The sequence below is a fragment of the Oreochromis aureus genome, linkage group 22 (genome assembly GCF_013358895.1).
Source record: "Oreochromis aureus strain Israel breed Guangdong linkage group 22, ZZ_aureus, whole genome shotgun sequence".
In the NCBI taxonomy this organism is placed as follows: domain Eukaryota; kingdom Metazoa; phylum Chordata; class Actinopteri; order Cichliformes; family Cichlidae; genus Oreochromis; species Oreochromis aureus.
This window is the reverse complement of record NC_052962.1, coordinates 26,937,447-26,962,932: the sequence shown is the minus strand read 5'-3', so window position 1 is coordinate 26,962,932 and position 25,486 is coordinate 26,937,447. Positions and strand designations below refer to the sequence as shown.

Genomic DNA, 25,486 nt, shown 5'->3' with positions numbered 1-25,486 from the left:
CTGCTACAAAAGCAGTAGTGTGGTTATGTGCTGCAGAACACGTTTTAACCTGCACTGCTGACACTTTGGTATTCACATTTAGAAAGTACTCCAAAATATACATTGAGTAAACAGCGGCTACGTGGCTGCAAAATGAAGCCAAAAATTGCAGTTTCTCTAATCGCTAAAGAACATTTGTACCGCTTCAGAAAAAAACATTTTATTTTTTTTCTACACTATAGCTGTCTGTCTTATCTAAATGTCCTCTTGGTGATATGCACTGAAGCTAAACATGCTCTAGACTATACTCAACCTCAAGACAAGCGCAGTGGTACAGTATACAGTGAAACAAGACATCGTGTGACTGCAGTTGTGGACCCCCATCACCACAAAGACAGCAAAGCACTGAACTTGAATGCCATCCAATTCTTAATCCATAGGGTTGAATATCATGTTGGTCCACAATTTGCAGCTATACATGTTTCAACTCTTCTGGTATGTCATTCCAAGGTTCAGAACTGTGTTTATGGGAATTTTTGACCGTTCTTCCAGAGGTGCACTTGTGAGGTGAGACACTGAAGTTAGATGAGAAGACCTGGCTCGCAGTCTCCTCTCTAAATTATCCCAAAGTTGTTTTATCAGGTTGAGGTCAGGACTCCGTCAAGCTCTTCCAAACATCTTTTTTGACTTTCCTTTGTGCACTGGTGGACATATTGGAACAGGAAGGCACCATCCCCAAACAGGGCTGGACTGGGACAAAAAATCGGCCCGGGCATTTTGACAAGAGACCGGCCCACCAGGTATTATAGGAAAAAACATAAATCCTTTGAATGAAAACAAACGCTGTTGTCACAGTGATGTACACTGTCTTGTTGGTATATATGTATCACTCTAATAAACTTAAACCTTCACCATCCTCCCTATTCTGGTATTCTAAACAGTACCCAAAAGTAGACTGCTTGGTCGAGTTAACCTCCTGAACTATCTACAACACATGGTGAAAACCTGAAATTAAGACAGAGAAGACTAGAGGTGAGACATGATCATTACTGATTACTGATGACAGATTTAGATATATTTTCATAAACCATTCATTTGCCACATCAATAAACAGCATGGCAGGGCAAAATATTTTTTCTAACATGGCAACCTTTAAAAAGTGAAAGGAGACAGAAAGACAGGTGAGAAAGAAAAACTTAATTGACTTTTTGATGGCATTTTACACACAGTACTGGTACAGAATCTAGAAAATGTGGGAAAATGCTGGCATCATAAACAGTGCTTAGCTACTTCTGAAGAAATTATGATGGGACCCTAAAAAAAATACTATGTACAATAATGGATTTCTATACATTTTACATCAGATGAAAACGTTTGTTGTAAGATTCAGAGCGATAAACAAACAAGAGGGAAAAGCCGATCAGCTGATCACTGATCAGTTTCATGATTGAAGTAGAAACAGGAGAGGGAGGGGGAGAGAATGGGAGAAGAAGAGGCAGCTGTGCAGCAAAGACACGGAATAACTTCAGCTTTGTGTCTTTTTCATTGTAGCTGAAATACGGGACAAACTGTTCCATTTCACCTCAATACGAAACGCGCAATATTTTCTCTGTATACGAGACGATTCCGTTTTTTACGGGATGGCTGGAAACTCTAATAACTAACCTTATAAATAAGATAAAACAAGTTCAACATCAGTAACATCACAGCACCCGCCCAGAAGTAGAAACTCCATCATGCTAGCTAGTACGCAGTACGAGTTATTGTAACTGACTGTAAAAAGTCAGCATAACGAAAATAAACTCCACCTAAACTTGGTTTATATCTGACCCAGATAGACTGCAGGTCATAACTTCTTACCTGAAGTTCAGTTCACCGCCTCGGGTCTCTGCTCCTCCTGCCTTTCCGTCATCCACCTGCCAGCGTGTTGCATCTGCTGGCCTCCACCACTTGCTAATGTTACTGAATCTGTAGAAGCTCCGCAATAGCCACCACCAAACAATTGAGTTATTTTTACACAACTCCCAGCATCTGGCCAATCCACCACCTTTCAGTGTTTATACCGTTACGGAAAAAAACGAAGAAAAACCCCCCCCATCGGCCCATAAAAACGAAAAATCACCACCAGCAAATGCCCGGTATGCCTGATGGCCAGTCCAGCTATGTCCCCAAATGAATGAAACAAATGAAGTACATTGGCCAAAACCAGGTGTTCAAAGCCTGGAGGAACTTACCGGAGAATTGTCAAAGCTATAAATGATGCCAAAGGGTGTGAGAGATGAAAGAACGATCCTAACTTTTGTAAAGGAGAGTAAATGATTTCCTCTACATTTGCATAAAGAATATAAAAGCTTTTTTTTTTTTCACTTTATAACAGGTTACAGAGTGTACAATGATGGGAACACGGAAGGGGTCTGAAGACTTTCTAAATGTACTGTTGTTCTAGATGTTTGTGTTTCTATAATGAGATTCTACTTGTAAAATTTAAGGTGTTCCAAAAACTTGACAGGGTGTGTTTAAGGGTATTTACCTGTGCCGACAAGCCTCTCACACAAAGTTGATTTCCATCACTTTCAAGAACATTAAATGGGCTTGCATTCACCTCCTGGTGACCTCATCTAACTTAAACCAAACTAAACCAAACCGCTTATTTGAAGAAGCAAGAACTATTATTATCTAAATTAACATAAACACTGGTTTTTAGACATATATACCTCTGATGAGCAACTTGAGAGCAATGTTCCCTCTAAGCTGCGCACGTGCGCAATTGCGCACTGATGGCACGGTCTCTGTGCGCAGAAAATCTGCGTTGCGCACAGAAAAAAATCTAACCTGAATTGAAATTAAAATAAATACGTTAACAATTCTGTTTTGCAGTGTTAGTCAGTAAGTGACTGGCTGCTCCCGTATGGGATTACAACGATGCCACCTTATCCCATAGTCCAGCCAATGATGTGATTCACATTCGTATATACGCAGCTAAAGTGTCGTTGGCAGGCTATGACAGCGTCCTTATGTGCCGACACTGGTGTTTTAGCTAGCAAAGCGGCGTGGCTGATGTGGAGTGAAGCCACGTTAATGACAACGTGTACAACCATTGGAGATGTGAGCAGGACAGACGGAACAATTGACGGAAAAAGTGTGGACTTTATACCAGTTTTAATTGTGTTGATAGGCCACGTAAAACCAGAGTTATGATAAAAATATTTGCAATGTTTGGTTTTCTTCCTGAATACTATCGTTGTTTATATTTACTGCAGAAAGAAACGGTAAAAACGGCGTTTTATAAGGAAAACACTCGAAAGCACTCTCTGCCTGTGAGCAAAAACAACCCCCCTCTCTCTTTCCTATTCGTCCAAAAAAAGTACCGTGTCGACCAATCAAAAAATGATATGGCAACGTGGCATCTAGTTGTTAAGAAACGGGGGGAAGTTTTAGGAGTGACGGCGGTGTTCTGAGATGTGAGAGATTTGAGACGTTTAGCGCAAATCTTGTGTAGTTAGTGTGTAGTTAGTGTGTAGTGTAGTCAATAGTTTTGTTGTGTGTGTCAGAACAATGAAGCGAGTACTGAATGTTACAGGTGTTACAGGAGTGATACATCTCCTGTTGTCAGGCCTGCAGGTATCAGGCTGTTGTTCTCTTTTATCTCATAGTGGACAGAAATTATTTTTTGGAGTGGCACAAATAATTTGTGTGGCATCAGATTTGATGCAGAACAGCTGAATGTTCTGTAAATAGTTTGAAATGTTTATTTAAAAATGCCTTGGCTGCATTAAAAAAAAATAGCTGCAAAAAACTGTTGTTTGCCAAACTGAGTTACTTTTTTGAAGTAGTAACTATATAATTAATTGCCCAGCATTGGTCATTATATATTGTATTTTGCAGACAGACAGTTTCAGGACTCTCCCAGACCACAGACTCATACTCATAATACAAGTCAGAGCTTTATAAAAAAAAGAAAGAAAGAAAGTTGTGTTTTCGAAATTGGAGTTCAAGTTATTTTTACTTCCAACAGTGTTAACATACTACACAGGCCCATGGCTAGATTTTTTTTTTTACATTTTCATTGTAAATGAGCTAAAGCAGTTTAAAAGTAGTCCACCATAAATGTAAATGCTGTAATTTGATTATTTTAATAAACCATGTAACTTGGATGGATTAGATGCTGGCGTGACCACAGTGCACACGTCTGATGTCGCTCACAGTGGTCCAAGGGACCGCTCAGGGAGTTTGTGTGTTCGCTCAGACATGAAAAATTAGAGGGACCATTGCTTGAGAGTAAAAATAGGAAGGCAATTTTCTTGCGACCGGGAAAAATCAGCATTTTTATTCTGGTACTTCTTCCCGATTTGGTAAAAAGTAGCAGCGCCAACGAACTCCTCACTCAGAAGCACCAACATCTTCATGGGCAGCCACTTTCGGTTGCTATGCAGTTCCACATGTTGGCTGGTGGGAGCCAACCTGTCTCCCAGCAATTACAGTTCAACTCAGGGACCTAGGGTTGTATTCCTATGTAAAAGCAAGGATGTCATTTTGCAGGTAAATTACTGTTCTGCAGCAACTACAGGTGAAAGAATTTATGTTTTAGATCTTTGTAGTTCTGGTTGGACTCCAAAGGATTAATGGAATTTCTGCATATGCAGAAGCTACTGGATTTGTGAAGTTTGCCAGTTAAAGTTATTCACCATATTATCACAAACACATTGGTTAAGTGAGTGGTGTATATATATCAAGTCTTTAAAAATGCATGCAAATAAAGCACAATGTAAACAGCTGGACTGGTAATTGTTTATTTTTATTTCAACAACTTTCATAACTATTGTATCAGCATGAAAAGAACAGAATCTATGTAGTAAAATAAAGTGGAATAAATATAACAGTTTTACTGTTTTACTGGAGGTGTGTTTTAACTTCCAGTTAGCTTGATATCACAAAAACACATTAAATAATCTAAACTGAGAATATCAACCATCATAAAATTGTGTCTCGTAGCAATCCAAGTACAGACTTGAATCAGTTCATCTAGATGCAGCTCAGCTTCTTCCACTGAAAACGCTTCATCCAGGCAAACAGAATCCAGTTTCCGGGACTATAAAACTGTCATAATCAGCTATATGGCAGGTAAGGCAGGGCCCAGGTGCAGCACTTGGTGACAGACAGAATTAACCATAAAGCAGCTTTATTCCCGTACTTGGAGGCTCAAAGGAAATACAAAAAATAAAACTCTAACCAGGAAAAAACTAGATACTAGGAACAGGAAACAAGAAGTCATGTGCTAAGAAAATATGGAACTCACAGAAAAAACAAAACCACACCACAGACACACGGACATGACCAACTAAGGAGACAGAAGGGGGGCAACAAACACTGAGACAATAGATAAACAACCATGAAGACAAGGCTGACTAAACACAGCCTAGGGCAGAAAAACTCTAAGGTAACTAAAATCTGAATGCTAACCGATGCATACTTTAAACATGACGTAAATATAATTATGAAACTAGGAATCACATACAATATTCCACACACAATAAACACTATTAAGTCCAGAAACATAGAAACTCTGGATCAAAGACCCAGTACCATGTCAAAAACAAGCTTAACTCTGACAATTGAGATCAACTACCATTTTCAGGGAGCATAGGTGAGAACGCAGCCATTAATATTTTATCCTGACATGTTGATTGACAACACTGCACAGTGATGTCTTAGAAAGAATAGATGCATAGTGCCAATATGACACAAAAAGGTATTTCAGTACGCAGCTCAGCACAGCACAGCCGGTTCTTAAATACTGTTGAGACACACACAAGGCGACCTTCGCGGTCATTTCCGAGCTTGTTCGTCATTTTCCGACGTCAGCTTCTTCCAAAAAAGACATCAATATCGAGAACGTGTTCCTCATCCACACAACACACTGGTGACTGAATCTGACTGTGTAAGTGTATCTATGAAAGGTAGACCTCAAGAGTGTCAGTTAATCCAATTAAGTAGCATTAAAAGCCACATGTGTGCTAAAATTTATAAATAAAGATACAATTTGTATCAACTGCATCCTGCCTCTAATGTGAGACTGCAGCGAGGCAACTCCAAAGAATTCAAATAGAGTTTTTAATCAAGGTGGATACCACAATACAAAACACACAAACTCATGTTAACCTTCAGTCTTTCCACTGAAAGACGAGTTCTCGGACTGGATTCGTTTCATCTCAGCTGACTCTGCAACTTGAGGATTTCGACCACGAGCATCTGTGGATCCATCATCTGAGGGAACATGTCCATGGCTGTATCCACCAGCTGGGCGCTGAAGATAGCGAGGAGCTTTTTCCGTATAACCTCTCTCTCCTCCCTGCTGGGACCTGGCTTCATTGGAGGAGGCTCCCAGTGTGAGGGATCTCCCGGGAGGCTGCGGACCACCGCCGGTTGACCGCAGAATGGATCGGACCATTGTGGCCTCTGGAAGCTGTGGGTTTGGCTGCGCTGGAAATTTGTTGGCTGGCTGTACGGATTCATGCTGACTGGGTAAGCGCAATAGTTTGGATAGTGGGGCAGACTGTAGGGCATCATATCAGCGCTGTGGCTGTTCACTGGCCCGATGTTGTGTGTTGGGAAAGCTGGTGCACTCCCACAAGAGCGAGTGCCATGTGAGCAGCAGCTGCACGGGGCACTTTTTGGAGGGCAGTACTGCTGACAGCTGCTGTACGGTAGCCCAAACTGGTGATCACTCAGACTCCGAGGAGCTTCCACCGGCTGGCTGTCTATGGAGCCTAAACCAGAGTCCAGCTGCTCCTGAGAGCGACTGTGCTGCACCGAGTTGTGATCAGATGACGCATGTTTGCTGGACTTCTCCTTCTTTGATGAGGCCTTCTTGCTGGAGCAGTGACTTGCCTTCACCTGAGCTAGCTTTTCATTTTTATGAGCTTTTTTTATGGAGCTGCTCTCGTTTCCCAGAGTCAGTTTCTTCGCCATATCCTCCACCAACAGGAGGCTGAGTCCAGGCACAGGACTGGAGCAAGCTGAAGATTGTTTCTGAGGAGCAGTAGGCTGCTTAGCACTCTCCCGAAGCTCGTCTGCAAGAGCACGATTGGACTGTTTGGCTCGCTCGGGATGGTGGAATTTACATTTGATTCCATAAGTACATTTCTTCCCTGGAAAAAGAATAAACAGCAGGCTCTATAACTCCATCAAAGCAGTATTTTTATTTGCAGAGAAATGTCAAATAACAACCCTGTATGTATAGTACTCTGCACATAATCTTGTTAAAGTAAGGACGTTTTCTAAAATACTGCCTTAAATAGTTTTTTTTCCTTATTAATTTTACACAAATTGCAACAAAATAAACTAAATTTGATCAACATTGGGCATTCTTTGAAATTAAAACTGCACCACTGTACTTGGCAGGTAGGTTGTCTCAAGCACTGTGAAGTTTAACTTGTCTTAGTGTCTCCTCCTTAATATTGGATTGTGAAATCTGTGAGGGCTGAAACCATCTGCTGGATCAAGATCTCTCTTTTTAACCCTGACTGTGTATTTGGGATCCATGTTTGCTGTACTGTGACCCCTGATGGTGCTACATGTCTTAAAAAAGCTCTCTCACCATAAGGACACGGCTGTTTTTTCTGAGTCTTTGGAACCCTCCGCAGGAAGTTCTCCAGGGTTGGTCCATGTCGACCGAGCGGATCATCGGGGGGCATAAATCTGCATCGGGGTGAAATGCAAACATCATCACTCATCGGTAAATCCAGGTTACTAGCTGGTCGGGATCTTGTGTATAAGGAATGCAAAACTCACTTGTTATTAACAAAGGAGTACATGAGCAACCTCTCTTCGATGAAGCGCTTCCACTCCGGCTTCTCTCCCTGAAGGTCACGGTACATGTCGTTGGACACGATGATGCCGTCAGACTCAAAGGCGTGCTTGACAATGTAGCAGTCGTCATTACAGACCACCCGTTTGCCTGCATAGCGCCGCGACGGTGTGAACACCAGAATCCTTTTCCTCTCCAGCTCACGCAGAATTTGCTGATCTGAATGCCAAACATTACGTCAGAGAAATGATGAGCCACTACAATAAAGCCAGCGACTGATTATTCAAGACTTTGAATATGAGAAGAAGGATTCTGAATTTGACTGTGGATTTAACAGGGAGCCATTGAAGGGAAGCCAATCTGGGATCAACATGATCTCGATTCCCAGTCCTTGTCAGTATTCTTGCTGGATCAACTGAAGGTTTTTCAAGGAGCTTTGAGGACAACCTGATAATAATGACTTACAATAGTCAAGCCTAGAATAAGTGAACAAACTAGTTTTCAGCATATTTCTAATTTTACAAACATCCTGTCTTAAAGAAATGCAAGAAAGCAGTCATAGATATTTTTAATGTGCTCACAAGGACACATCCTAGTCAAAATGACCAAGCATAAGGCCATTCAAAGTAAATATCTGGTTAGACACTATTTATCTAAAATCTTTAGGGCTGAGTACAATAACTCAGTTTTAGAACCAGGAAATTAAAAGTCATCCAGCTCTTTATCTCTATAAGACATTCCTATAGTTCAGCTAACTGCTGTGTGTCATTTGGCTTCATGGATAGATTAAGCTAGGTATCATCTGCATAGCGATGACACTGCTATGCTATGCCTTGCCTTCCAAGGGAAGCATGTATAATGTGAATAGAATTCATCCCAGGACAGAGCCCTGTGGAACTCCATACTTAGAAAAATTGCAGAAGGAGCACAGTTTAACCCTAAACGAGTGGCTAGAGGAACAAAACAAAGAGCTTAATCTTTGTGGAGCTGAGAGGAGCTGCAAATTAAGCTCAGGGTCATCACTAAATGCCCATTCAGATCTTTATTTAACTCATTCAGCTATAATAAAGTTTGTGTTTTTTCCCAGGAGGCAAAACATCTTGAATAATAACTGCAGACTTGAAATTACACCCTAACACAAAACCATTTATCTGCATGAGCTATCAATTTAACTACATTATCAGCAGTCACTTCCAAATATAGGTCACCACAGGCTGACTGAAATGATGATTATCATTTGGTGTCACAGAAGCAAGAAAAAAAAAAATTAGAAAAAACATTTCTTTTGAGTTTTTGCAGCACATGCTACAGATAAGCTTTGTGCATGGGGGGAAAAAAACTGTGGAGTTTCCCCTTTTGAGTTTTACAGTAAACTGAGAATCAGCAGCTGATTCTATCAAACAATGTCCTGCCAGTTACATGCCTGGGTTTTAAGTCCACTACTTACAAATAATTTCTCAAATTATTTATTGTTCAGCTTTTTTGTATTACCATTTAGTTTCAAATCTATTAGTAATCTACTCCATTACATTGAGAGTTCTTGCTTTAACTGCCATTAAATACGTCATAGGAGGCAAATCGGAAAAAAATTTTTTTTTAAATGTCTTTTTAAAATCCCCATCAAAAGCTTAAAACACGTGCTGGGACATTCTGGGAAATTTTTGCTTAAAAAGTATCAAAGGCGTCAACTTTCTCTCAGCTTAATAAATATTTTAACTAGTTCTGTCATAGAAATTGTACCACAACTTTCAGGTTTCAGTGCAGGTTTCACAGTCGGGCAAAGAAGGAAGTAGAGAAACAAAACAAAGCACGTGAATTCCCAGTGTTGTACCTGTAATGGGAACATCCGGCCTGGGCTGCTCCTTTCTCCATGAGGGAACAAACACAGTGATTTCAGTGTGGCCTCTGTCCAGGAAGAAGTTCACAGCCAACTGGATTCCCAGACAAGAGAAAACTTCCTTGTTGCCGTGGCTAAATGAAAACCAGGAAAAATGAATGAGAAACCAGAACACATGCCCACACACTAACAGCTGGAGGGAAACTTCCCTGACCCAGTTTAGAACAAGGTTTGTGGTGTTTATAATGGCACTCTTTGATGTTCACTCGGCAGCACAGCTCTTATCAGTGCACCTTATTTACATTGATGTGAAAGATTACAATAGAACAAAGCTCTTTGTCTCCGACAGGTTGACCATGATTTAGGCACGAGTGCGAGGACTATTCTTAGTAGCCACTTTATTAGGCGCACCTGTTCAACTGCTCCCTAACGCAAAAATATCTAATGAATGGAAGTAACTCAATACTTTTAGGTACGTACACATGATCAAGATGACCTGCTATAGTTAAAAATAAGTATTTAAAATGAGGAAGAAGGTGATTTAAGTGCCGTGGTTGGCCGGATTTCAGTATCAGCTGTTGATCTATTGAAAACCAACCATCTCTAAGGTTTACAGAGAACAGTCCAAAAAGAGAAACTATCCAGAGAGCAGCAGTCCTCTTCACTTGGACTCACCAAATTGGTCAATAAAAGACTAGAAACACATAGCCTGATTTGATGAGGCCCAGTGTGAGAATTTGTCATGAACAACATGAAAGCATGGAATTGTCCTTCCATTAATCAACAGTTGAGGCTGGTGATCATGGTGTAATGATGTGGGGAATATTTCCGCATAGTACCAATTGAGCATCGTTTAAGCACGTTCATCTCTTTGTGAACATGATGTTCCCGTCTTCTGAAAACACTCCATGTCACAAACCTCAAATCATTTAAAACTCAATCCAGTCGAGCACCTTTGGGATGTGGTGGAACAGGAGATGGACGTCATGGATGTGCAATAACAATGTGATGCTATCATGTCAATATGACCCAAAAGGTTTGCTTAAAGAAAGTGGTCAGTGACACACTGGCATCTGATCCATAACTAGATCCACAGTGCAAAAAAAGCTGTCACTGGAACAGTACTATAAAAGAAAAATCGATGCTTATATATCCCTTCATAATCTAGATGTGGTTCCACTCTATCTGATTTGTAGTAGTACCAATACAGGAAACAATGACCATGGAAAGAGCTACCTTAAGAAATTCACGAATGATAGACGGATTGATTCTGCCCACTATGATTTTCCTTCAAAACTACCCCATCATCTTCATGTCACAGTTATTTTTCCTCTATTCTGCAGAAATGTGAACTGGCTTGGAAAAAGCATGAGGCAGAATTGGCTCCGTGCCAGCATTGGCACCGAGTTGGCGGTAACGAGGTAAACGACTGAATCACTGGCATTAGTGATTATGCGAGGGATTTCCCCAAGAATGTCTGATTTTTGTCTGTTATGAGTTGCCCAACTTTGTTAACATTGTTAACCCTTTAAGACCTACCATAGAACCAAGTCCGCCAGAGCTTACTTTACATTTTACATGCTGTAGTGCCATTTTTGGGAGCATTTCAAGTTGCTATACATCAATACAACTATTATAGCCCATATTTTAATAATATGTATGCATTAAGTCCATAGTAACTACATTAATCTCATAAAGTGCAATAAAGTACAACAAATTGAAAATCGTTTTTGGTTTTTTTACATATATTTCTACTTGGAGAAATTTAAGAGGCTTATCCCTCAAAACTTTAAATACAAAAAAGTTGCAAAAAATAGTTTACAACAACAGGAAATTTATTTTGAGTGTCTTCATAGTTTTATTTTTGAGATACACCAATTTTTATATACTGCAGGAAAAACGAAAAAAAATCCTATAATGCAAATTGGGCATCATAATAAACTATTTCCACAGTGCAATTCGAGTTCTAAGCATCCCAGAAACTATTCAGAAAAGCATGAAGTCAAACATGACTTATAAAAACACCAATATAGGCTTTAAGGCCTACAAGTAAAAAAAACCCCTACATTTTCCGCGAAAATGACGTCACTTCCGGTTTCGGGCAGGAAATGGCGGACATGCGATCGTTCACGCTGACGTCTGTTTCAATGTGGGAAGTGTTACGAACAGCTGATCGGATCGGCAAAGCGTGTTTCTGAAATACTATGTTTTTGCGCTAGCTTGCGCGGTTCCGGTGTTCTGAGAAACCATCCTACTCTGACAAAACGTCCTACCCGTGTTATAATTTGACCATGACTTGCAACTAAACCTAACCCTACCCCTAACCATAACCCTAACCATAACCTTAAGAAGTATTCTGGATGGGTGAGGGAAAAAGAAGTTAATTCGGCGTTGGTGTTGTGCGCATGCGGCGCGTCTGCGCAGAAACGTTGGGTAGGATGTTTGTTCAGGTAGGATGGATTCCCAGAACACCGGTTCTACAGGGATTTAAAAATAGTTATGCAAAACGGAGCGTGCCCGCTCCGACCGGCTTTAAAGGGTTGACAATGACTTCTAAGACTGCTGTGAAGAAACTGTACTAACCACTGAGTACTCTTAACATTTATTGCATTTTAAAAAGAAAAATGTGTTGCAAAAAATTGTTACGTCACTAATAACAAAAACCAAAAACAGGGACTCAAAGACTGAATGTTCTATAAACAACTCTACATAACAGTCGAAATAAAGCAAAGCATCATAGTCCAGTTTCAGCCAAGCTTCAGCTGTTGGACAGATTGCCTCAAATTTGACTCTAGAAGACTCTAGTGTACAGAGGAGTTCGTGGTTGACTGCAAAGTGCCCAAAACAAGCCCAAATCCCTCCACCACCGTGAGCCTATCAGCACAAAGTGTTGATCGGCAATGTTTGGTTTTAGCCAAGTTTGATTTTCACCAATTAATCTTGTGGTTTGTTCAGGTACGACTTTGCAGACTCAAGCCCTGTAGCCATACTTTTTATTTCTTTGTTTTTTTAGAGAAGAAAGTCTTTGTTTTGGCAACCCGTGTTCTAATTGTACTGTCATGAACGTAATGACAGTTTCATGACAGTGACATGACAATTACCGATGCCTGCACAAGACATCCATTAGTGTGGCACCATTTATAATTACCATGCTAACTGATGCCTGTAGAAAGTAGCAGTTTCTATCAGGTGAATTTTCTGGGACGTCCAGAAAATGCAAGCAAACTGCAAAAACTTTTATAGAGGTGATCTGTAGTAAGGGTGTGCTTAGTTTTTTAACAGGACAGCACAGAGTCATATGAAAAACTATTTTTCTTTTGACTTAGTTTGTTTCTAGCTGGCTCTTATCATCCACTTTCTCATCATCTAAGGTTAAAGGTAGGTTATTATCCAGCAGTTTTATAAAATTTTCACTTATTTAAATATTTACAACACTTAAAGAAAAGCTTAAAAAACTGTAAAGCTAAAAGCAAGACTTTATTTGAAAGGAAAAAATTTGGCTTTTAAAAAAACAAAACCCCACCCTAACCCAAGACAGGTTTTTAGTGGCTTGATGGATGTTCACAGCTATAATAAAAAATAAAAAATTACATCTGGCTATCGTGTGGCTTAAACAAAGTCGGTTATTTCGCTTAGCAACAGCTTCATAACACTTCTATCATCAACTTGCCAGAATAGCTGTTTCTAAACAAATAAGGTACACCTCTACTCAGACTGTGACGATGTAAGTGATTTAAGTCCTTGGGGGAATTTCTGAATGACTTTGAAGAAATGCTGTTGGGCCTGCTCCAGAGACATTCGTCTTAAAAAAGAAAGCGTTATAGGTACAATCTGATTTGCATACTCAAGAAGCTGCATGCCTGAACCTGCATGCCCGGCTGGGAAAGGCAAATGACAGACGGGGGCGTATACTGTCCTTAAACAGATAGCATATACGCTAATTGTCTCACCCTTTCTCACGCTTCGGTGTATGATAAAAGAAATGCTTAGCACAACTAAACTTCCCAAATCACAGTCAACAGAGATCAGTGCCTGAATGCTTTTGGGAAAAGACAGCAGTCTTCAAAACTGCAGTTTGCAGAACTGGTTTATTGTGTTCTGAGTAAAAAGAAAAAAAAAATTCCTCAGGTGATGCACAACACAAATACAAAACACACAGTGAGTGTGTAGTATAATCTCTGATGGGCCTAATCACTGAAATTGTATTTAAATCTTCAACCTAAAAGAGTATATACATAATTTATTATATTAAATATTTAATATTATGATTAGCAACTTTAATTCATACTAATTAAAGTTAGTATGAATTAACCCCCCCGTGGCTCAGGGGGTTGGGAAGCGTATCTGCAACCGCAGGGTCGCTGGTTCGATCCCTGGGCTCTCTGTCCTGGTCGTTGCGTCCTTGGGCAAGACACTTTACCCTACCGCCTACTGGTGTTGGCCAGAGGGGCCGATGGCGCGATATGGCAGCCTCACCTCTGTCAGTCTGCCCCAGGGCAGCTGTAGCTATAACAGTAGCTTGCCTCCACCAGTGTGTGAATGTGAGAGTGAATGAATAGTGGCATTGTAAAGCGCTTTGGGTGCCTTGAAAAGCGCTATATGAAATCCAATCCATTATTATTATTATTATTAAAATATTGGAATAACTGTTGGAATGGTTGAAATAAAATGCAATAATTTTAGAAATGTATCTGATGAAGTTCAAGACTTTTAACGATACAAAACGACGAACAATACTGGTTTTGAATCAAATGTCTAACAGTATTACAGTTTCACTGTATGCTGGATTTGGTGCTAATGTTGACACAGTAAACACTATAGGGCAGTATTATCATTATTTACAAAGAAAGCTATGAGAAAATACTGTACAACTCACTCACTCTATGACTTCAGTAAAAACTATTGAGCTCATGGGCTTAACAGCTAGTTTTAAATCTAACAAAATGCAGCACACAGCTCATCAGCTCAGGCAACCATTAGCATATTAGCATGCTAACGTTAGCATTTAGTTCAAATTGGCTCTCACATATTTGCTAATCAAAAATTTTGTGATGTTGGTAGAAACCAGTTTTTGTAGATATTTCTCAGAAAATATTGGAATGTTGGGTTTGTTCCTGGAAGGGAAAACTGACAAATCTCTCTGCCAGTGTCCACCAAGTTAGAAAACAACTTGGAAAATCTGCAAAAAAATTAGTTATTCAAGCTACTGCAGTCCCAAGAACTGACTAATCAGTCACAGAAACATGACACGAGAAAGGAAAGCTTGGCTCGTAATAAAAAAACAGATTTGAGCAATGCTCTAAATCAGGGGTGTCAAATATAAAGCCCTGGGGCCAGGATTTCAGAAAGTCTTTTACCTTTTCCAATTCCAAAGACTCCAATCACTTCACGACTTTCAGAAAATTTGAAAGAGGACATAAATTTTACACTTTGAATTGTATTTTCATATTATGTATGTTTCACATATTTTATTTTCCCCACCGATAAAGACCTCCCACATAGATCTTGTATTTTCACTATCTACTGTAAAAAAAACAACAATTCATTTATAAATAATCTTTGTAAATATGTAAATATGTTCTGTGTCCTGTGTACTGTTTGTTTGTATATGTGTTTTTTTTTGCTGCTGTTACAACCAAATTTCCCCTTGTGGGACAATTAAAGGATTATTCTATTCTATTCTATTCTAAAATCAATGCTGTTTCCACATTTTGATTAAAAAAGCAAACCAGAAAAAAGAGATATGACACCACCTGAAGAGCATAATTTAACCTATTTGTGTTTAAAAAGCTTTTGTTCTGGGTTTAAACGTGCTGAAAGGTAAATGAAGCATCTAACTCTGCTGGACCCCTGCGTACAGGCTGTCATCAGATACCCTCCCACTCAGTCAACTCCTACTCCTAACTGAAACTGTGAATGAAACTGCAGATGGAAGCTGACTGTCACAATGACCTGATTTCAGCTGGTTATCATACAATTAGAAGGAATTTGATCTCTTAAAAAACTGAATTAAATCAGTGGGGGAGTTGTGGTGTAGTTAAATGTCAGAGGACTTTATGCCTAGTAACCTCAAAGCCGCACTAAGATTGAAAATAGCTTGTGTAGCTGCTGTGAGAATCACGATAAAAACAAAAAAAACAAAAAAACTAACCGATTTACCTTCTTTGACTGAAAACAGAAGTTATCTATCCTAGTTACAGCAGAACAAAGGTTTTTGTTAAGGCAGAAATGTATTATTATATTCATTAGAAATAAATCTACACACTATTTTCTAAGATAATTAACGGTTTTCTCTGTAAAATGCCAGAAAACTGAGTAAAAGCCTGTTATATCTAATTTTCCTCAGTCCAACCCCCAAAATATAGCTTACTATCATAAACAGAGACACTAAATATTCTCAAGTATGAAGATGAGATAGCTTGTTTAGCTAAAACAGTTATTTGCATATAAAATGTTGATTAACTGATTAATCGTTGTGGTTCTACATTATTTAAAACAGACAAGAGCAGCTCATTCATCTGCTTTTTGAGGGGAAACCAACTGAAAGTATTATTGCCTTATCATGTAATCACTGCAGCTCTGATAGATAGAAACTCCATAACGCAGAAACAGAAATTCTCTGACTTTTAACCTGTGAATTTTGGACAATACTGCATAAAATAATAAAATAATAAAATAATGATTCTGCTTTCAAATATGGATCAATCAGATCATCGCTGGAGCACGCAGGAGCTTTAAACAGTGGATTTGGGAGATTTCTGTTTGAAAATGGACTCGGGTGGCATATTCATGAGCTTTAACCGATGTCATAATCAATCACTCAATATCAGTCTTGCTACTGATTAGTTTACTCACCTCATGGCCACATTGCTGCCGTCTATAACGACGGGTCTCAGAGTCTTTCCTTCCTCGCCAGTCTCCTCTTTGCTCTGAGGAGAAGTGCCAGCTACAGGCAGCAGCAGTGTAGGGCCCGATGGCTGGGTTTCTCCTCTGGGCACCAGCACCGACATTGTGGTCACCGGCCCCTGATTGGCCTCCTGAACGGGCCCGATCCGAACCAGCTCCCCCAGCACTTTATCCGTGTCCATGTTGGGGCCAAACTTCTGCTGAACAGCCTGTACCTGAGCCGTGGAGTAGCCCAGCTTGTGGAAGAAGTCCAGCTGGGACTCCAAGAGCTGCGGGTCCATGTTCGGGTCAGGTTCACCTGGGTACATGGTCTCACAGAAGGGACGGCAAGAGTCGCGAAGTGGGAGCAGTGAAGGAGAGGCCCATGCAGAGGTGTGGGAGTGTGTGGGGCGGTGTGGCTCTGAAATGAGGGTTTTACTCCACGTCTGCACAGCTGGGCAGAGTAAAACATCAGTATTCATCTCTTCTCAGTGGGTGAAGCCCACGCATGTCACACCTATTTGGAAAACAGATTAGTCAGCTCATTAATCAACAGAAACTGGAGCACTGTAAATACACACAACCAGCAAAATGTGTGAAGCACATAAACCAGTTAAACATTAGCATTATTATTATTTGGGTATCGGTAATAAATTCAGTACAATATCAGTATCATAACTGAGTATCCATGAAAGCAGAGCTTAGAAGTTGCTGTAAGAAAGTTCAGTATAGCTAAATTTAATGTGTAACTATTTACTACAGTTATGGGATTAAAAGCATAATATAATACAATATAATATAATATAATGATTTAAACAACAGTAAACATTTCCTTTATTGTAGGCAATTAACAGTTAACAATCTGTTTAGCTTCTTCTCTTATTCCTGTGAATATTTTGTACTAATAAGGTGAATTTCATTACGTTGTGATCGTTTTTTAAACAATTAAGACTTTAACTTGACATTTCCCTTTATCTCAGACTGACTTTATTTGTATTTAAACTACTTCTTGTGTTCTTATGAAAGATATTCTTACACTAATCCTGTGTTTTGTTGCTGTTGTTTTTGAATGACTTCGTCATATTATGACACTAAATTTACAGCTGGGTGAATCTCAAAAAAGTTACTTTACAATTTGAGGTAAAACAAAGAAAAGCAGCACATTCTACCACACGTTTGGCATTCCTGCTGGAAATGTCTATCTGCCAGTACAGACAAGAGGAGAACACAGAGGCCAAATAAGTTAAAGTCGTCCTGCTTTTATTTTAGTTTTCCGTTTTCACTTCAAAGTTAACAGAAAGAAACTTACCGGTGTATTAAAATGTGCCAAACGCGTCTTTTATTCCTCTCGGGTTGTCGGCAGCTGTCGCGGCTGATGCGAAGCTTTCTCTGTTTGAGTAGTGAGTCGATACAAGGAAGTTGGGGTTTTTCTTTTCTTGACACAGCAAACAGCCAGCAGACGACCAGCGTGCCGGAGTCACATGCTGGGAATCCAGCGAGTTACGACCTGACGAAATGTGACTCCATCCGTGTTCGCCTGATTTATTATGCAAGAGCAAACCAGGAAATACAGGTAATAAGCACATTAACCTGCCAGGCCGGTGTGCAAGAAATAGAGTATTAAAACATATTACCCACTCGGATTTTAGTCGTTTCGTAGTAGGTAAGTCAATAAATAGTTATAATACAATACGTTGAGTTTTCCTAATAGGCTATATTACATGTAGCCCCCGTTTATTTCTGCTTAGGCAGTGCCCGAATGATCCACTAGAGGGCCTCAGGGACACACCTGTGTGCCAGTCGCCATGTGACAAAAATAAGTTTTTGGGCATATTTGCAGACTTAATAAGTATCCCCTATGAAAACCTAACAGGGCTTTTTGTGAACATACTGTATATACTCACTATCCACTTTATTAGGTACACCTGGCTATAACCAGGTTGGACACCCTTTCACCTTCAGACCTTAATTCATATAGATTCAACAAGGTGCTGGAAATATTCATCAGAGATTTTGTTCCGTATTGACATAATAGTGTGACACAGTTGCTACAGATTTGTCAGCTGCACATGTGAAGCCCCCATCCACCACCACTGCGACCTCCAAAGGTCCCAAGGTGCTGTATTGAATTGGGGACTGTGTTTTATTTATTTATTTATTTTGAGTGCAGTTGTTATATTAAAGACACCACTTTGAGATGATTGTGAAATGGTGTGTTATCCATCAGAATATGTATCTGCTGTGGTCATAAAGTGATGGAAATGGGCAACAATGACCCTCAGATAGGCTGTAACGTGAAAACAAGGACACAACATCACAACAGAAATTGAGACTCATTAGAACAGACAATGTTTTTCCAGTCTTCTATTGTCCAGTTTTGGTAAGCCCATGCAAATTGCAACGTCATGGATATTTTACCTTTCTCACACCATTCTCTTTAAACCCCTGAGTGATGGCTGAGTGGGAAAATCCCAGCAGATCAGCAGATTCAGAATTACTCAGACCAGCCTATAAGACACCAACAACCATGCAATATTCACTTAAATCACGTTTTGTCCCCATTATCGTCTGCATGTGTGAATATGACTGATTACTTAGTTATGTTACCAATCAGAAAAACAGTTTGACCTAAAAAAGAGGCCAGTGATTATATGTTGGTAATGGCTATCATTTAATCATCTTTTTTCACACACAATTGTTAAAACATATAAGTGTTATATTTATTTATTTTTTCCCATATGCGGATTCTTTGCATAGGGTCATAATGGGTTTTCGTGGGTGACACCACACTAACACGTTACAGTAAAGGCTGATAAATATTCACCATAAATACTGACCATGCAGACTGCATACTGACAAAATAATTATTATAAAAACTAATTTTTTTAACCTCATGATTGCTTCAATTATTTGTATAATTGAAGCAATTGAATTGAAGCGTATTTTGATACGCTGACTATACAGTAATTAAGAGACTGATGATATTTCAATACTGAAACAATAATAACTGACCCTTTGAGAGGTCAGTTAAGGAATTGTTGTAGAATCCCTAAAAGAATAATCATTCAATAATGCAACCAGAGCAGCAAAACTTATAAAACTCATGGATATAATATAGATAATACTTTATTTTAAGTAGTCTATCTATTGTACCAATTTAATTACATTTAAATAAAAGAAAGAAGAAAATAGTTTTTTTTAATGTATTTTTGAGTTACAATTTCACTTTTCCAAAACATTTTGTTAGAAAGCGATTACATTGGATAACAAAACATTTTTATCGTAAATTGTAATTTATTTTTTATAACACAACACAATCAGACATTTTTGCTTTCTAGGATTTTGGAAGATGATTAATTTACTTGATCATATTCATTATCATCATCATCATTTAGCCTCTGTAACACTTGCGCCTTACCCATGGTCTATGTAGCTTGTGCACTTTTTTGGGCAGCATGTTAGGGAAAATAGGGGGATGTATCTCAAGTACTGGTCCAGGTGGAACATCATGATTAGGTTGAGGAAGAACAGAATAATGTGTTGGGGACTTATCTCCTGGTCCTATTTCATAGGGGTGTAGAAAATCTGGTATAAATGTTGGTGACTTAGATAAAGTTGTGGGTTCCGCTGTTAGTATCGCGAGAGGTGGCACTTTAGATGAAGGATTAGAATCTTCCCCAGCCTTTGGTAATTTCGGTGGAAGTACTGATTCAGTAGGACTGGATGGTTCAGTGACTGGTTCAGTTTCAACTGGTGTTTCAGATGCGGTTGTTGGTTCAGTGACTGGTTCGGAAGTAATGACTGATTCAGATGGAGTCGATGGTTCTGTGACAGCTTCAGAAGTAACCACTGATTCAGATGGAGTAGATGGTTCAGGGACTGGTTCAGAAGTAACGACTGATTCAGTAGGACTGGATGGCTCAGTGACTGGCTCTGAAGTAACCATTGATTCAGATGGAGTGGGTGGTTCATTGACAGCTTCAGAAGTAACCACTGATTCAGATGGAGTGGATGGTTCAGTGACAGCTTCAGAAGTAACCAATGATTCAGATGGAGTGGATGGTTCAGTGACTGGTTCAGTTTCAACTGGTGTTTCAGATGCGGTTGTTGGTTCAGTGACTGGTTCGGAAGTAATGACTGATTCAGATGGAGTCGATGGTTCTGTGACAGCTTCAGAAGTAACCACTGATTCAGATGGAGTAGATGGTTCAGGGACTGGTTCAGAAGTAACGACTGATTCAGTAGGACTGGATGGCTCAGTGACTGGCTCTGAAGTAACCATTGATTCAGATGGAGTGGGTGGTTCAGTGACTGGTTCAGAAGTAACCATTGATTCAGATGGAGTGGATGGTTCAGTGACTGGCTCTGAAGTAACCATTGATTCAGATACCGTAGATGGTTCATTGACAGCTTCAGAAGTAACCACTGATTCAGATGGAGTGGATGGTTCAGTGACAGCTTCGGAAGTAATCAATGATTCAGATAGAGTTGGGGGTTCAGTGACTGATTCAGAAGTAACCACTGATTCAGATGGAGTGGATGGTTCAGTGACTGGTTCAGAATTAAACACTGATTCAGATGGACTGGATGGTTCAGTGACAGCTTCAGGAGTAACCACTGATTCAGATGGAGTGGATGGTTCTGTGACAGCTTCAGAAGTAACCACTGATTCAGATGGAGTGGATGGTTCAGTGACTGGTTCAGTTTCAACTGGTGTTTCAGATGCGGTTGTTGGTTCAGTGACTGGTTCGGAAGTAATGACTGATTCAGATGGAGTCGATGGTTCTGTGACAGCTTCAGAAGTAACCACTGATTCAGATGGAGTAGATGGTTCAGGGACTGGTTCAGAAGTAACGACGGATTCAGTAGGACTGGATGGCTCAGTGACTGGCTCTGAAGTAACCATTGATTCAGATGGAGTGGGTGATTCAGTAACTGGTTCAGACGTAACCATTGATTCAGATGCGGTTGTTGGTTCAGTGACTGGTTCGGAAGTAATGACTGATTCAGACGTAACCATTGATTCAGATGCGGTTGTTGGTTCAGTGACTGGTTCGGAAGTAATGACTGATTCAGATGGAGTCGATGGTTCTGTGACAGCTTCAGAAGTAACGACTGATTCAGATGGAGTAGATGGTTCAGGGACTGGTTCAGAAGTAACGACGGATTCAGTAGGACTGGATGGCTCAGTGACCGACTCTGAAGTAACCATTGATTCAGATGGAGTGGGTGGTTCAGTGACTGGTTCAGACGTAACCATTGATTCAGTTGGAGTGGATGGTTCAGTGACTGGCTCTGAAGTAACCATTGATTCAGATGCCGTAGATGATTCATTGACAACTTCAGAAGTAACCACTGATTCAGATGGAGTGGATGGTTCAGTGGCAGCTTCGGAAGTAATCAATGATTCAGATGGAGTAGATGGTTCAGGGACTGGTTCAGAAGTAACGACGGATTCAGTAGAACTGGATGGCTCAGTGACTGGCTCTGAAGTAACCACTGATTCAGATGGAGTGGATGGTTCAGTGACAGCTTCGGAAGTAATCAATGATTCAGATGGAGTAGATGGTTCAGGGACTGGTTCAGAAGTAACGACTGATTCAGTAGGACTGGATGGCTCATTGACTGGCTCTGAAGTAACCATTGATTCAGATGGAGTGGGTGATTCAGTGACTGGTTCAGATGTAACCATTGATTCAGATGCGGTTGTTGGTTCAGTGACTGGTTCGGAAGTAATGACTGATTCAGATGGAGTCGATGGTTCTCTGACAGCTTCAGAAGTAACCACTGATTCAGATGGAGTAGATGGTTCAGGGACTGGTTCAGAAGTAACGACGGATTCAGTAGGACTGGATGGCTCATTGACTGGCTCTGAAGTAACCATTGATTCAGATGGAGTGGGTGATTCAGTGACTGGTTCAGATGTAACCATTGATTCAGATGTGGTTGTTGGTTCAGTGACTGGTTCGGAAGTAATGACTGATTCAGATGGAGTCGATGGTTCTGTGACAGCTTCAGAAGTAACCACTGATTCAGATGGAGTAGATGGTTCAGGGACTGGTTCAGAAGTAACGACGGATTCAGTAGAACTGGATGACTCAGTGACTGGCTCTGAAGTAACCATTGATTCAGATGGAGTGGGTGATTCAGTGACTGGTTCAGAAGTAACCATTGATTCAGATGCGGTTGTTGGTTCAGGGACTGGTTCAGAAGTAACGACGGATTCAGTAGAACTGGATGACTCAGTGACTGGCTCTGAAGTAACCATTGATTCAGATGGAGTGGGTGGTTCAGTGACTGGTTCAGAGGTAACCATTGATTCAGATGGAGTGGATGGTTCAGTGACTGGCTCTGAAGTAACCATTGATTCAGATGCTGTAGATGGTTCATTGACAGCTTCAGACGTAACCACTGATTCAGATGGAGTGGATGGTTCAGTGACAGCTTCGGAAGTAATCAATGATTCAGATGGAGTAGATGGTTCAGGGACTGGTTCAGAAGTAACGACGGATTCAGATGGACTGGATGGCTCAGTAACTGGCTCTGAAGTAACCACTGATTCAGATGGAGTGGATGGTGCAGTGACTGGTTCAGTTTCAACTGGTGTTTCAGATGCGGTTGTTGGTTCAGTGACTGGTTCGGAAGTAATGACTGATTCAGATGGAGTCGATGGTTCTGTGACAGCTTCAGAAGTAACCACTGATTCAGATGGAGTAGATGGTTCAGGGACTGGTTCAGAAGTAACGACGGATTCAGTAGGACTGGATGGCTCAGTGACTGGCTCTGAAGTAACCATTGATTCAGATGGAGTGGGTGATTCAGTGACTGGTTCAGAAGTAACCATTGATTCAGATGCGGTTGTTGGTTCAGTGACTGGTTCGGAAGTAATGACTGATTCAGAAGTAACCATTGATTCAGATGCGGTTGTTGGTTCAGTGACTGGTTCGGAAGTAATGAGTGATTCAGATGAAGTTGATGGTTCTGTGACAGCTTCAGAAGTAACCACTGATTCAGATGGAGTCGATGGTTCAGGGACTGGTTCAGAAGTAACGACGGATTCAGTAGGACTGGATGGCTCAGTGACTGGCTCTGAAGTAACCATTGATTCAGATGGAGTGGATGGTTCAGTGACTGGTTCAGAAGTAAACACTGATTCAGATGGAATGGATGGTTCAGTGACAGCTTCAGGAGTAACCACTGATTCAGATGGAGTGGATGGTTCTGTGACAGCTTCAGAAGTAACCACTGATTCAGATGGAGTGGATGGTTCAGTGACTGGTTCAGTTTCAACTGGTGTTTCAGATGTGGTTGTTGGTTCAGTGACTGGTTCGGAAGTAATGACTGATTCAGATGGAGTAGATGGTTCAGGGACTGGTTCAGAAGTAACGACGGATTCAGTAGGACTGGATGGCTCAGTGACTGGCTCTGAAGTAACCATTGATTCAGATGGAGTGGGTGGCTCAGTGACTGGTTCAGAAGTAACCATTGATTCAGATGGAGTGGATGGTTCAGTGACTGGCTCTGAAGTAACCATTGATTCAGATGCCGTAGATGGTTCATTGACAGCTTCAGAAGTAACCACTGATTCAGATGGAGTGGATGGTTCAGTGACAGCTTCGGAAGTAATCAATGATTCAGATGGAGTAGATGGTTCAGGGACTGGTTCAGAAGTAACGACGGATTCAGTAGAACTTGATGGCTCAGTGACTGGCTCTGAAGTAACCACTGATTCAGATGGAGTGGATGGTTCAGTGACTGGTTCAGTTTCAACTGGTGTTTCAGATGCGGTTGTTGGTTCAGTGACTGGTTCGAAGTAATGACTGATTCAGATGGAGTCGATGGTTCTGTGACAGCTTCAGAAGTAACCACTGATTCAGATGGAGTAGATGGTTCAGGGACTGGTCAGAAATAACAACGGATTCAGTAGGACTGGATGGCTCAGTGACTGGCTCTGAAGTAACCATTGATTCAGGTGGAGTGGGTGATTCAGTGAGTGGTTCAGACGTAACCATTGATTCAGATGCGGTTGTTGGTCCAGTGACTGGTTCGGAGTAATGACTGATTCAGACGTAACCATTGATTCAGATGCGGTTGTTGGTTCAGTGACTGGTTCGGAAGTAATGACTGATTCAGATGAAGTCGATGGTTCTGTGACAGCTTCAGAAGTAACCACTGATTCAGATGGACTGGATGGTTCAGTGACAGCTTCGGAAGTAACGACGGATTCAGTAGGACTGGATGGCTCAGTGATTGGCTCTGAAGTAACCATTGATTCAGATGGAGTGGATGGTTCAGTGACTGGTTCAGAAGTAAACACTGATTCAGATTGAATGGATGGTTCAGTGACAGCTTCAGGAGTAACCACTGATTCAGATGGAGTGGATGGTTCTGTGACAGCTTCAGAAGTAACCACTGATTCAGATGGAGTGGATGGTTCAGTGACTGGTTCAGTTTCAACTGGTGTTTCAGATGTGGTTGTTGGTTCAGTGACTGGTTCGGAAGTAATGACTGATTCAGATGGAGTCGATGGTTCTATGACAGCTTCAGAAGTAACCACTGATTCAGATGGAGTAGATGGTTCAGGGACTGGTTCAGAAGTAACGACGGATTCAGATGGACTGGATGGCTCAGTGACTGGCTCTGAAGTAACCATTGATTCAGATGGAGTGGGTGGTTCAGTGACTGGTTCAGAAGTAACCATTGATTCAGATGGAGTGGATGGTTCAGTGACTGGCTCTGAAGTAACCATTGATTCAGATGCCGTAGATGGTTCATTGACAGCTTCAGAAGTAACCACTGATTCAGATGGAGTGGATGGTTCAGTGACAGCTTCGGAAGTAATCAATGGTTCAGATGGAGTATATGGTTCAGGGACTGGTTCAGAAGTAACGACGGATTCAGTAGAACTTGATGGCTCAGTGACTGGCTCTGAAGTAACCACTGATTCAGATGGAGTGGATGGTTCAGTGACTGGTTCA

At 40.7% G+C, this 25,486-nt stretch overlaps 2 protein-coding genes across 2 annotated transcripts in view; one reads left to right on the top strand and one right to left on the bottom strand.

The window, feature by feature from the left end:
- Nucleotides 1-4,761: 4,761 nt before the first annotated feature.
- On the bottom strand, nt 4,762-17,953 carry si:dkey-206d17.12 (uncharacterized protein LOC563108 homolog). The gene is made up of 6 exons (XM_031735844.2): nt 17,818-17,953; nt 16,479-17,025; nt 9,618-9,757; nt 7,771-8,005; nt 7,577-7,677; nt 4,762-7,127 (listed from the first exon to the last, which is right to left on the bottom strand). Exons 2-6 carry the CDS (start codon nt 16,988-16,990, stop codon nt 6,184-6,186), a joined length of 1,932 nt encoding a protein of 643 aa, XP_031591704.1. The 5' UTR covers nt 16,991-17,025; nt 17,818-17,953; the 3' UTR covers nt 4,762-6,183.
- The window catches only part of oscp1a (organic solute carrier partner 1a), a 42,824-nt gene continuing 35,287 nt past the window's right edge, over nt 17,950-25,486 (top strand). The window contains exon 1 of the mRNA XM_039605433.1: nt 17,950-18,081. The gene's annotated coding sequence lies outside the window, so the exon portion shown is untranslated. The remainder of the gene's footprint in view (nt 18,082-25,486) is intronic.